General features: G+C 30.2%; 2 protein-coding genes across 2 annotated transcripts; one reads left to right on the top strand and one right to left on the bottom strand.

Moving 5' to 3' along the window:
• Positions 1–1,559: 1,559 nt before the first annotated feature.
• LOC112794220 (uncharacterized) lies at positions 1,560–6,288 on the top strand. Its single transcript, XM_025836327.2, has 3 exons — positions 1,560–2,061; positions 2,144–2,273; positions 5,122–6,288. The coding sequence occupies exons 1-3, from the start codon at positions 1,929–1,931 to the stop codon at positions 6,035–6,037; spliced, it is 1,179 nt and encodes a 392-aa protein (XP_025692112.1). The 5' UTR covers positions 1,560–1,928; the 3' UTR covers positions 6,038–6,288.
• A 1,997-nt stretch (positions 6,289–8,285) lies between these two features.
• Positions 8,286–11,678, bottom strand: LOC112794678 (uncharacterized). Its single transcript, XM_025836663.3, has 5 exons — positions 11,675–11,678; positions 10,466–11,056; positions 10,283–10,376; positions 10,057–10,202; positions 8,286–8,532 (listed from the first exon to the last, which is right to left on the bottom strand). Exons 1-4 carry the CDS (start codon positions 11,676–11,678, stop codon positions 10,100–10,102), a joined length of 792 nt encoding a protein of 263 aa, XP_025692448.1. The 3' UTR covers positions 8,286–8,532; positions 10,057–10,099.
• Positions 11,679–14,283: the final 2,605 nt, after the last annotated feature.

Here is a 14,283-nt window from a genome sequence, read left to right on the forward strand (position 1 = left end):
TCCATGTTTAAATCAAACGCAGGACCAAGATGCTCAACATCCATAATGCCTAATGAAATAAATTATAATACATGGATCACAATAAAATAGCAATAGTCCAAATAAAGTAGTATCAAATGAGTAGTAGCAGAATAAAAGAAAGAACCAAAACCAACATTAACAAAAATATAAATTTGATAATAAAAATAAAAAATTATAAAAAATATTTTATGGTTAATCTTATGTACTCCTTATGTACTTTTGTTATAATTAATTATCATCAATATTAAACTAATAAAAAAATAATCTAAATAACAAGCTCATCCTTTCTCTTCTTTCAGTATTTTGTTTTGGACATCTTGCTTAAGAATGAATTGAATAATCAAGAGTTTCAAACCATATAATAAAACAAAATTGACATAATAAAACAAAAATTGAACTTGCAAGTAACCAACAACGTAATCAAAGAAGGAATCAAAGCAAGGCTGATGAATTCCTCCTCATACAAGTTCATACCATATAGATATTCCTGCTACTACCCATTTGATACTACTTTATTTGGATTATTGCTATTTTATTGTGATCCATGCATTATAATTTATTTCATTAGGTATTATGAATGTTGAGCATCTTGGTCCTGCGTTTGATTTAAACATGGATTATTTTCTTGATTGTATTTCAGTGGCGCAAAATCAGAGGACAAACAGATTAAATTTAAAATAGAACAATCATGTAATTAATTGTCTGTTTTTATTTTATGTGCTTTTTAGTTTCTTGTATGTAACATGCATTAGTTGCAGCATGCGAAGCAAAGGTGAATTTATAAATTTTCAGTGTACAGTTTCATTTCAATCGATTGGGTACCATTACCAATCGATTGAAATTGGCAAAACATTCAACTTCATCACCTTCCAATCGATTGTATTACATTACCAATCGATTGAATTTGGCTAAAACTTCAATGTCATCACTTTCCAATCGATTGTATTTGGCAAATCCATGTTGTTTTCGTGAATTCAATCGATTGAGTAACAACAACAATCGATTGTTTTGAGGTATTCATTCGATTGGAAAGTATAAACAATCGATTGGTATAAGCTTTTTACCATTCTACCTTACAACTTTCAATCGATTGTTTTGTGATATAGTGTAAACCAATCGATTGAGTTATCATTCAATCGATTGTTTTGAAAAACCAATCGATTGAATTTCAAGGAAACACGATTTGGAAGCCATGGACGAACGTAACGAGATCAAAGTTAATTATTTAATCAATTGGAATTATTAGGATGAATGGAGGATATAATTGGTTGTTATTTTTGTATTTGATTGTTAATAAATATAATAGATAATTGATAAAATAATAATTTATAAAATAAAAAACTATTTTTATAATTAAATAAAATATATGGGGTTGATTTGTAATTAAAATTAGTTCAAAAACTACGTAGCAATTGATAAAAAAACTCTAAAAACATGTTTTCTACTTGGACCACTAAGTGGTCCAAAGGTTCCTGGACCACTGAATCCTGTGCCAACCAAGTATAGTAAAATTACATGATAGTAGGTTTAATGTATGTGATGAAAATAAATCAACATTTATTACTATGAATGAGAAATAGGCCCCAAATGATAGAAATGCATATATCCTATCCAATAACCACAACAAATAGGGCTTACAAGTTGATCTTGTGGTGGGAATAGTAGAACTAATTAAACTCACATAGTAATTTGTGTATGTACACTGCAAAAAGTTACAAAAAGTAACGTACTTCACACTGCAAAAAGGGTACCCTTTTTTTCCTTCCTGGCTGAAAATTCAACCCTTACCATTATTAATTACCACCTACTCCACTTATATATTGTGCTACAGTGTTGCATATTCTTCATGCTTGCTACTACTATACAACCTAGCTCCTCTAATAGTTAGTGTCCTTGTATCATCAATAATGGGGAGAACACCATGCTGTGAGAAAGTTGGGCTGAAGAAAGGAAGATGGACTGCTGAAGAGGATAAGATCTTGACCGATTATATCCAAGAGAATGGGGAAGGATCATGGAGGAACTTGCCCAAGAATGCAGGTATATAATAATATATATTATTCATTATTCATAGATTAATTGGAATTGTAATATGTTAATTTGATTGAATTTGTTGGTGAAGGTTTGTTAAGGTGTGGAAAGAGTTGCAGGCTGAGGTGGATAAACTATTTGAGAGCAGATGTGAAGAGAGGGAACATCACTCCTCAAGAAGAAGAGATCATTGTCAAGTTGCATGCTGTTCTTGGTAATAGGTGAGCTTTTCTGGGATTCATTCAACTTATTACCATGCTTCACCATCATTAGTATAAAATAATTATTTTGTAAGAGTATTTTTATAACCAATAATTATGTCAAAAAATGTTTAATTATATTTGTCAAAGAAAAATATTCAAATGTATTTCACTTCATGTCAAAAATTCTTTATTGACGTTTGAGTATGGTTAGAGATATAATTATTCTTTTTAGTTTAAATTAAAAAAATAGCTTTATGATATGGTATAATTTTTTTTAACTTAAAGATATAGAGTTTAATTCTTAATAAAAAAATTTCATGATAATTATTATTGATTGAAAAAATAAGTATCAATAAAAGTATTGTTAATAAAGGTTTTATTAACAATTAAGCGATTGTAAAAAATACTTGTAAACTATTTTCTAATAATACTAAATATATTTTTTTAATACCTAAAAACAAATACTATTAAAATAACTTTTTCTTGTAGGGTATTTTGGATTTTTTTTTTTAATAAAAGGAGCAAATATTCCTTAATAAGTTTGGGACATTCATTCTTATTCTTTCTGTAGGACCAAACTGAAGGTATAGATAGGAGAGAATATATACGTTTGTAATGCAAACTTTAAAAACATTTGAATCTGTAAGGTTGGCTTGTACAGCCCTTCTTCAATACCTCACCAACCATAATAATAATAAAATATGCCGACAATAATAACGCAAACTTATTTATTAGCTCATTTTACTTTTGATTTTAGGGACTAATAAAGTGTATATAATCTATCTATTATTGTTTGTATTCTCAAGTTATTCATTTTGTTTTAGCCTTTTTTTTTTTTGGGTTATTAATACTCTAATAATAATAGTTCATATATAATACAAACAATAATACTATATTATTTACAACGCAAATATACAGATAAGTACTATATATATAATAACCAGCATTTTCCATCATATATGTATATATTTCTCCTTAAAAAAGAAAACAAAATCAAGGTGGGGTTCAGTACCATTTCACATTTAGTAATGCCGTGAAATGTAGTTTTCCTTTTGGGGTAGGTGCCTCCATAATATTCCACCAAGCTAAGGTGGACCTATATACTCCCATAGTTGGTACACCAACTTGTATGTAGATATATTGTATGTAGATATATAGTAGAAAAATTTTAAGTGTATCTGTTTTAACCGTTAATTTTAATTAATATATATTATATATATTTTTTATAATTTAAATCAACAGTTAAAACAACTGAATATCGATATTTTAAACAAGGGCAGAGTTAGAAGAAATATTATGAGAAGTTAAAAATATTTACACAATAAAATAATATTAAAATAAATTTTTAAAGAGAACTAAACTGAAATTTACATCTAATTTACATGTAAAATATTAAAATTAAGAAATCGTTGTCCCCTTTTCGCAATATTTAGCTCCGCCTCTAATTCCAAGTATACTTGAAACTCTTTCTATACTATATAGAAAAACTCAATTAAAAAATTAGGTAGTATCTAATAATAAAAATAAAAAAGATAATAAGTGACATTGGTGATGATACGAATCATATATTAAAAATTATAAATTTAAATTGGCATTGATGACAAAAACTTATGAAAAGATCCTTTTTAATATATAACCCTATTATATACACTACATGCATGTATATAAACATAATTATAATTTTCAATTATTTACTGAATTTGTATAAAAGCTAACCATTAACTAAACATGTTATTTTATTAATTATATATATATATGATAAACTATGATTAAATTAAAATGTATCAAAAATAAAATTGTTATTTATTTATTATAAATTCAAATATATAATGTCTAGGATGTGGGTCTAGAAAAATTTCCAGTCACTGCATTTGGTACTTTCCGCCACTGTCTGTACTAAATTACAAACGGGAAGTGGGGTATGTATTTAATTGGTCGTACATGAGCTGTTATATATATAGGAACTTGGATATATTTTTCACTTACACAAAATTTATACTAAAAATTAAATTTATCTAAATTAATTTAATTATTTTTATTTTAAATATTAGAATTAAATTCAATTTCCATTTCATAAGATTTCTAAACATCCTGTTAATTTTACAAAATTATTGTACAAGAATTGTACTCGTGAAATAAAAGTTACTAACCGATGATGGATTGCTATACAGTAGGATTTTATGAAATTCGTCATTTAATAAATTCAAATTTAATTTAGTGTCCCAACAATTATTGTATGTATAATTCATAGTCATCCTATTGGCCGTTATTTTTTTCCATTCTCGTATTTTATTTGAATACATTATTATTATTATTATTATTATTATTATTATTATTATTATTATTATTAAGAAATTTAAAATAAAAAATAAAAAATAATATAGTATTATACGATTTTAATTTAAAATAAGTTTAAAAATAAGTTTTTGCTACCCATAAAATACCAATTTTTCCATCTCTATAAATTTTTCTTTTTAGCCCCTATCGTTAATTTGTTTTATTAAGTAATGACAATAATAACATAACTGATTAAATATTGATGTAACTAATTTGAGATGATTGAGTAGTTAGTTCATTTGTCTATTTAAGTATGTCGAGAATTCAAATTTTGCCTTGTGTATGCAGTAACTTATTAGCCAGCAACAACCTCTTAAATGAAGCTTAGGTCTGCTTTAACTTATCAGACTAAGAAATACCGTAGGCAACAAAAAAAAAAGATTAAATGTTGATGTAATATACTTAATGTAACAAATTAACAATAATAACCAAAATACAGAAGTTTAAAATTTTATAGGAATTGAAGAAAAACTTTATTATTATTTTGGTGGGTAATTAAGTTTATAAAAAATAATGACTTTGGTTGTAGGTGGTCAGTGATAGCAGGACATTTACCTGGAAGAACAGACAATGAGATAAAGAACTATTGGAACTCTCATCTGAGAAGAAAGATTTACTGTTTCATGAGATCACTCAATGAATCTCTTCCTCCAATTGACATGGCTGCTCTCAATGAAGCTGCATCCAAGAGAAGAGCAGCACCTAGAAGATCATCAACAATTCAAGAAACCAACAAGACTTCATTGCCTAAAAGAGAAGCAATCACAACAAGTTCCCAAAATTGTTGCAACATTTTAGGAGATCATGATCATGATGATGATGATGGCAAGGGAATTTCAATGATGGATGCTTACTTCCAAATGGAGTTGGGGAACAACAATAATCCTAGTAGCTTCATGAATAACAATAATAATGGAGATTTTGATGAGGGTTTATTGGGAGCATATGAATGGCCAGATGAAGAAATCATGAGACTTACTCAAATGTTTGAAAATGGGGTGCTTGTCAATAATAATAATAATAATAACAATATAGCCCTTAAAGAGGAGCCTAATGGAAATTATTATTATGATGATGATGAGTGTGGCCAAATGATAGATATGGATATGGATTTGGATATGGATGTAATTGGAGCAACAAGAACAACAAGTGAAGAAGAAGAAGAAGAGAGCAAGAATCATAAGAATAATAATATTGCTGCCTCCATTAGTGAACATAATTATTGGTACAACAACAATAACAATGATAATAGTTGTTCATCATCCTCAGTTGGTGACTATCATCAGTGGCATGATTGGGATTTGGCTCATCAATCCAATAATAATAATAATAATCATCATCAATGGGATCTTTCTACTGAAGATGATCAAATGCTGATGATGAATTCCTTGTGGGGTACCACCACCAATGAGGTTAATAATACTACCTTTCATCATTATTATTAGTTATGATTTTAGGGTTTTGGGTTGGAAGAAAAATTCATATGAGTTATATATGTTGTTCATAGTAATGCATGTTATTTCATCTTGCTTCATTTTCATGAGGTTGTTATAAGGTGTAAGCTAAGATATGTATAACAGGCAAGTGCCTAGTTATTTAATTAGTTGTTTTTTTTTTTTTTGATATTGTTGTTATTGTTTTAATTTTGTAGCAAAAGCAATATATAAATAAATGTATCCGATCCTTTCAAGTTAAATGTACTACTTTGGTAAAATGTTTTGATTGTTATATATATGCTTTTCTGTTCTTTATTTTGATCTACAGGAGCAATGTTAGATAGTCAACAATATAAAATTATTTATTTAATTTAGTATCTGTAATTTTATATATATAATATTTATAATTATATAAAATTATTTATTTATTTTAATAATAATTAATAAATATAAAATAAAAAATTGAATCACTTTGAACGAATTTTTATTGTTTTTGAAATATTTTTTATATGTTATTAGCATTATTATTATTTAATGGAGTGAGAAAGATCGAAAAAGTGCACTAATAATATAGAAATTCGCATTAACTTTGACTTTTCAGCTAATTATTATTTAAGCGAGGATAGCCGCAGATAATTGATCTTTTGGGAGAATGACTAAATATTTTTTTATAAATAGATAGATTTATTTTTATTATATTATTTTTATTTATTCTTTTCTTTTTAAATTACTATAAATTTAATTAAATCCTTATTAATACTCTTTTATCTATAGCACAAAAATTAAATTTATTGTTACAAATCACTAATTTACCATTAATAAGTTGTTTAACTTTAATTTAATTTTTTTTATCATCATTATAATAAGATGTAGGATCCATGTGATTTAAAATTTTCTTTACTTGTTCATGGCTGTATGATTTGAAGCTATAGGATCCGGTCATTGTTTGAAAGATGTATGTTATCCTAAGAAGGTTACCAAAGATATCACTATCTCGTCGTAGACAAAGAAAACTAATTATTATAAATTAAATGAGAAGAATGTAAACAATAATCTCATAAAAGGAAAATAAATCCAAAAGCATAAACTAATGATGCAAGACACCAAAGTAATAATTTCTCATCACAATTAATTTTCATAATTACTCATTACATTATTTTTTGTTTTTTTACGGTATTTTTAAGAGATCTGCTATACATACAAGCATTTTTGGCTTACAAGCTATATAAGTTTGCCCAAATCCAAGAAAAAAATATGCGCACCACGCTTTTAAATTGAGTGTCCAACGCACGCGCCTTACAACACATTCATTATGCCCCACTCTTCCTCTTCTTCCTCAATCAAAACGCAAACCATCATGATTCAAGTGACATTCAAAACAAATTAAACTACGATTCTGCGAAAAGTAAAAGAAATCAAGAAGGAAAGATACAAATCTTCATAAAAAATTACCAGAAAAAACGAAGAAACATTATTCAAGGTACTGTTTTACTGTTCTTCTAAATTTTCTTTCTAGATTGTTTTTGCTGTACCTCATCCTTAACCAACAAAAGATTAAAAGATTTCAAGAAGAAATATACTGTCTCCTCCTAATATTGGGTATATTTCTTAAATCCTTTGAGTGTATTTCTATAATTCTTTGCGTGTATTTCTGTAATCGTTTGGTTTATTTCTGTAATCTTTTGGGTGTAGTTCTATAATCCTTTAGGTGTATTTCTGTAATCGTTTGGGTATATTTCTAAAGTTCCATTATCTTCAAAACAATTTTAAAGCTTGATTTCAGAAACCATTAAAATCGAAAAAAACAGAAGGAGATCAAAGGCAAAGAGAGAACGCACGAAGGAGATCGAACAAAATTTGGCAAGAAACTCGAAAAAAGAAACAAAATCTTTTGAAAAATGGAAGTTATATATTCACGCGTTAATTGATTTGGATTGATTTAAAAGTTTGTTAAAGAGGCACGTAATATAAGCAGCACGTTTTGGGGTTTCGTTTTCTTCAAAACTTCTAAAGCTTGTAAGCGCAAAACACTTGTATGTAAAGATTAATCTATTTTTTAATTCGACAAATTAAAGATTATTTTATTACGGATTTGAGTTTCATTTAAAAATTTGTTATTGGCTAATGTATTATGTAACACCCTCACTACCAGAATGTCACGCTTCCGGCTGCGCCACTCTGATAGCAAGAAGTATTACGACTACTTTACATACTAAATATTAAAATAGGAGCTTGTGCCTCAACACTGTATCGCTGATTTCTTTGAAAACCGAAAACAAATACTTTATAAAAAAAAAACAAGCAAGCATAGATTCATATTCAAGACTTCTTACATAATATCTTATAATATAATACATATAAATCTTATAATTCCTATCCCTCTTGTAAAAATTGTAATAACAAAGACGAGGGAAGAAAATAATCTAATCAATACAATAACATATAAACCAAACGCAGTATAACTCTTCTTAATGCCTCTTCATCTGGTTCCTGAAAAGGTAAAGCTGTAGGGGGGTGAGAACCTAACCACACGGTCTCACCACGGAGTTTCAAAGTTGTCATAAGATATTTCAATAAGAAAACTGCTTTCAAATTCAGTCATTATCATTGCCTTATGAATCCTTTTAAAATCCAATAGCTAATCATTCAAAACCTTTTCAAAGAAACAATATTCAATATTTTCAAAAATCTAAGGTCTTTCTTTTTACATAAGCAAATCTCAATCAGAAACCAACCACGCAATCAAACCACACAATCATTAATTTAGCACCAAAGTCCATTCTCAAATGTAACACGCCAGGACAAACACAGGCAAGACAGACAAGTAAAACACAAGTAGTAAGCAGTTACAGCAAATAGTTCAAGTAGCAGTTAGGAACAATTTAGCAATTAGGCAAACCAAAACAAGTTCGAACCCAAGCAAAGCATACAAATGCATATGATGCATGCCTGTCCTATGGCTGATGAAGCTCATCTGTCAGTTATCCAGCCAACCCGACAAGTCTGAATTGTCCTTAGACTGTCCCCCGACGTGCATCCCCAAGAGTCTATGCATAGCTTTTTCTCAAATAATCAATATTACTCAATGGGGGTAACATTTCCGGGAATTTATATAGTGCCCGGTCACACTTACGTCGTAGGGTCAACAGTGTATCGAGTTTTCAACCTGGTACACGTGATGGCTCTTGCCACGGTAATTAATCCAGGGAACCTCGTATCTCAGATATTTCAAATTAATAAGCCATGTGAATAATTCAAAGATCACATCTCAACATTCTCAATATCATAATCATTCATCAATCCAAATCTCATTTCCAAGTTCATTTCAAAGCCATATTTCAAATAAAATCCTCATCATCCTCTTTTTCATTCTATTCGTTAACAATCTCAATTCTAAAACAAAATTCTTTCTTTGATAGACAAATAAATCTTAAAACGTATAATGCTTAAAAACAAATCCTTTTAATTAATTACTTTAAATAAAACTTTCAAATTTATAAAATTTCGGCAGCATCTCCTCTAAAACTCGGACACTGCCACCCTTTTCGGATCCCATCCAAATATTTCTCAATCCTTTTCTCAACCATTCCCAAATCTCAAACATTTTCCAGAATTGAACTAGTTCCAATGTCAAATTATTTTCAAATCAACAAATTCTAATAATAAAACTCTTTTTAAAATCGAATCGGCTCAAATATTAAATCATTCATAAAATAAAACCAACTCACAATCAAACCGCTCCCAGAATTAATTTATATCTCAAATTATTTTTAAAATCGTTTCATTTATATTACTAAGTAAATTCTACAACCAAGAAAATCCATCTTTCTTAATAATCAAGTAAATGACATTTCAAACCGATTTTCATTCACAGCCACACACCACTCACGCAATCAAGCATCCAATAATTCAGTCCAACAAACCATCACACCCATAAGACAAATATAATCACAGAAGTAAATCTTTTTGCATCGATATCTATTTATCACAACTCTGTAATATAAAATAGATTTTAAAAAAATTCCTACCTCGAAAGTTGAACCCATAAACTAAAGGTGTCACAAAAACCATTCATCTCCGCCCGGAATCAACAGCAGCTTCAATCGCCGGTCTGCTCACTTCTGCAATAGCAGAAACGGCTCTAATTGCAACAGACAATCCCGGTAACTCAATCCTAAAACGTAAATATCGCGAAAACCTTAATAACACATAACAGAAAGCTAACAGCGTGGGTTCGCAATAAGATATACCTACAGTAAGAACAAAATGGAACAGCCGCAATCCCGAGCTGACCCGGCGGCAGCTCCGACAGCGACCAGAAACTCCAATGGTCCAACAGCAACCTTAACTTTGATATTAAATCATCGGAACTCAATCCTACAATACCAATAGCCCAGAGCCTCTAATAACTTATATTGGAATATTAAAAATGCTTACCAAAAAGGTAGAGGCTCGGCGGCGGCTTCCGGCAGCCAGAACGGCGGCGGTTCGTGGCGGAGACACGGCTCTGGCGACGAGACAGCGACGGAAGGCGTCTCCCTTTCCCATAATGTTCTGACCCTTCCTTCCATAGCTCAGTTCGGCGATAAAGCAGGTCCACGGCGGTGACGAGCTCCCTCAACGGCGGCGCAAGACAGATCTGACGGCGACGGGATCCTCGACGGCGTCTTCTCTCTCTTCCTGCGAGCGTTCTCCCTTGGTGTGACTGTGCGGCGACTTGGCGGCAAGGCTGGGGCGCGACGGTGGCGCAGGGAACAGCAACGATGATGGGTCCTGGTCGGCGATAGCGACAGCTCGTGATGACAGGGACGCGGTCTGGACGGCGATGCAACAAGGCGCACAGCGGGCTGGGCGCGGTGGCGAGGTCTCCTCCCCTCTCTTCCCGTTTAGCTCTCTCAGATCTCCCTCTCTTCTCCTGGCGACAGCGGCAGCGACGGCGGCAGTGACACCCATCGCGCCGCCTCCCTCTTTTTCCCCTTCCTTTCTTCCCGCGATCTTCCCCTCTCACTTCTCCCCTTTCTTTTCTTTCTTACTGCAATTGCTGAGTGTATTGTGTGTTGCTGATGGGGGTTCGGTGGTTTTTGGGAGAAAGGGGTATGGCGCCTAGGGTTAGGGAAATTAAAATTAGGGTTAGGCTAGTATTTTGGGGATTTAGGGTTTAATTTGGGACAAATGTGAAATTAGAAATTTTTGGATAAATTAAAATTTTATTAAATTTTAATAAAATTAAGAGGTATTATATTAAATTAAATATAAATATCTATTTTTAAAATATCCTTTCAATTACAAATTTATAAATTAGTTTCGATTAAATGCTAATTAAATAAAAATTGGAGACAAATAAATTAATTCTCCTTTATTTTATAAAATAAGGTTAAAAATATAAATATTTAAAATGAAGGCATATAAAATATTTACTATTTTTCAATTATAAGAACTTTAAATAAAAGATAAGAGTTTACTCAAGTTTTATATAAAAATCTCCGAAATACATCTTAAATAATTATAATACATCGTAAATAATTAATTAATAACTTTTAAAAAAGTTAGAGGTCTTACAAATTACTGCATGTATAAGACAGGATTCAAACTCTCAACACTTATTTAAGCGAATAAAAACTCGGTCAATCCAAATCAATTTCATACTCATTATTATTACTTCTTGTTAAGGATAGAGGAGATAGTAGCATTATTGTGCCTAAGCTTTCAGGAAAGGAAAAAGGGTGAAGTTGTGAAATAGATGGTTAGTTAAGTCTGTTATATTTGTTATGAGGTGAATTCCATCCAATCTTATTTAAATTAGTGGATAAGTTACTCTAGTGACATATCTTTTTATTATTAACTGAAATAAAATTAATTGACTTATCATAATTAATTTTAACTCTTAATCTAATCTAAATTTTGTTAATTTAATTAATTAGTCATGATCTAATTTTTTTTGTAAATTATAAAAATTATTAAAAAATTTAAAATTAATAATGATGTAAGTTACTCCATTACTGGACTATTTAATTAGTTCATCCTTTCCCATCAAAATCTTAATATATGTAATCTTGTGATAAGTTATTTTACTTAGGACTCATCATATTATTAGCGGAGAGTAGTGTGTGAATCACAACAATAGTGCCAATTTTATTTTATTATCCTCATCATCAACTCGATGGATAGTATAATGAAACATGAAGTCGATGAAATTTGAGGTTAAATTACAGTATATAATCACATCATTCATTGCTTAAATCAATTTTTGGGGGAGGGAGAATTGAAATTGGAAAATTTTTGCTTAAATCAGTGATGTAACTTTTGTTATAAAAATTTCATTTCATTTTATTTAATAATAAGAAGATATGTTACAAGAAATAATTTATCCTCTAATTTAGATAAGGTTTGGTAGAATTCACCTTGTTACGATAGATTAGAAAAAATGTTAGAGGCAGTTATGTGTGGTGTGTACCATTATTCAGTATATATATAAAGGAAATAATTGTCCCTATTATTGTATCATTATACTTAACAAATACAAGATATAATTTTGATGCATATTCAGATACTTCTCTCTTGACTCTCATCTGCTTGCAATTCCTATTCTTGATATCTGCATCAAGAAGCTATATTCTTGAACATCAATCTGCTTAATATAGTGCTGGCTGTGAATTAAATTTTTGTTACACAAATAATTGTTTACAAAATCGTCCGTAACATTACATATAGTAATAACATTTGAGCGAATGCAAAGTTGGTGGAGAAAAGGAAGCAGTCATGGATAGAAAGATTGGAATGAAAATATTGGAGACAAAGAAAAAGAAAAAAGGCAAATAGAAAGAACCAAAATGACCAGAGGAGGTGTATTAGAAGAATTCTTAGCTTAGACAAAAGGATCATTTTATTATTTTCATCTTTCTTCTTGAATATTATACAAATTAATTATTTTTAATAATTTTAGTATAAAAGGTTCTTCTTAAATATTATACAAATTAATTAATTTTAACCAGTGTTTTAAGAAAAGGTTTGAGTTAATTGGTTGAACACAATAACTAAATTTTTGTTTAAGATGAAATCCGAATACCTAAATACCAAAAGCAATAATTGATTAATCCTGCTAAAATTCTAGATTTATGGAATTAAGATAAAATGTTGCAGCAGAGCAATACAATTATGAAGTGGCTTAACAAGCAAGAAACTAAAAATAAGAGAAAGATATTGTGTATTGAAAGAACCGAAAAATGTGTATTGATTCACTTAAAAAATTATTAGAATAACGACTAATTTTAGCGACTTAAAAAACTGGTTGCTAATAGCAACCGATTTAATGATCGATATAAAAATTTTAAGACTAAAAAAATGTTGGTCGCTAAATCAGTCGCTCAGTTACATTCAGCGACCAACAAAATCGATCAACCGAATTAGCGACCGATAAATTTTTAATTCAACCAGAATAAAGTTGGTCGCTAAAATCGGTCACTATTTTTTAATTTAGCGACCAAATTAGCAACCAAAATAAAAAGTAACGTCTTTGGGACTGTTGGTCACTAAATCAGTCACTAATTTTAGCGACCGATTTTGCAACTGATAGTGAAATAAGGTGAACAACTGTTTGGTTGCTAAATCGGTTACTAATTGTTAAGATAGAGATGATTTTAGCGACCAACAGAATCGGTCACCAATAGCAACCAAATTAGCGACTGATAAGTTTTTATAACACCAAAATAAAGTTGGTCACTAAAATCGGTAGCTATTTTTTAATTTAACGACCGAATTGGCAACCAAAACAAGAAAGAATGTCTTTGGAACTCTTGGTCACAAAATTAGTTGCTATTTTTTAATTTAGTGACCGATTTTGCAACCGTTAAAAAAATAGGTTGAAAATTGATTGGTTGCAAATTCGGTCGCTAAAAATATAGTTGCTAAATCGGTTGCTAAATTTTAAGATAGTAACTAGTTTTATAAACTAATCAGTCACTAAATCAGTCATTAATTTAAATTAAATAAATTTTTTGAGTTACCCTCACTAACCCTAGCTCATCCACACCATTCTCATCTTCTCTAAATAATTATTAAGTTACCATTGTCATCTTCATTAGCGCCATTGTCATCTTCTTTGTCGCAGCGTCGTTTCCTGAGGTCTCGTCGCCGTCGTTTTCTACAACCTCGGCACTGTCGCATTCGTCTTCTGATGTCTTGGCGCCACAACCACGCACTCCCTCCCTCTCATCTTCAATCTCGTCGCTTGTCGTTGCTACTTGTTTGTCGTTTGT

Source organism: Arachis hypogaea, chromosome 4 (genome assembly GCF_003086295.3).
Source record: "Arachis hypogaea cultivar Tifrunner chromosome 4, arahy.Tifrunner.gnm2.J5K5, whole genome shotgun sequence".
Taxonomy (NCBI): domain Eukaryota; kingdom Viridiplantae; phylum Streptophyta; class Magnoliopsida; order Fabales; family Fabaceae; genus Arachis; species Arachis hypogaea.

What these genes read in the sequence shown, in the direction of transcription:
- LOC112794678 (XM_025836663.3), bottom strand. An exon ending in GCCGAGCCTCTACCTTTTTG is followed by an intron (nt 10,377 to 10,465) that starts GTAAGCATTTTT and finishes TTAATATCAAAG; the next exon opens with TTAAGGTTGCTGTTGGACCA. An exon ending in TGTTCCATTTTGTTCTTACT is followed by an intron (nt 10,203 to 10,282) that starts GTAGGTATATCT and finishes TTTACGTTTTAG; the next exon opens with GATTGAGTTACCGGGATTGT.
- LOC112794220 (XM_025836327.2), top strand. Translation starts at nt 1,929, where the DNA reads ATGGGGAGAACACCATGCTGTGAGAAAGTTGGGCTGAAGAAAGGAAGA. An exon ending in GAACTTGCCCAAGAATGCAG is followed by an intron (nt 2,062 to 2,143) that starts GTATATAATAAT and finishes TTGTTGGTGAAG; the next exon opens with GTTTGTTAAGGTGTGGAAAG. An exon ending in CATGCTGTTCTTGGTAATAG is followed by an intron (nt 2,274 to 5,121) that starts GTGAGCTTTTCT and finishes CTTTGGTTGTAG; the next exon opens with GTGGTCAGTGATAGCAGGAC.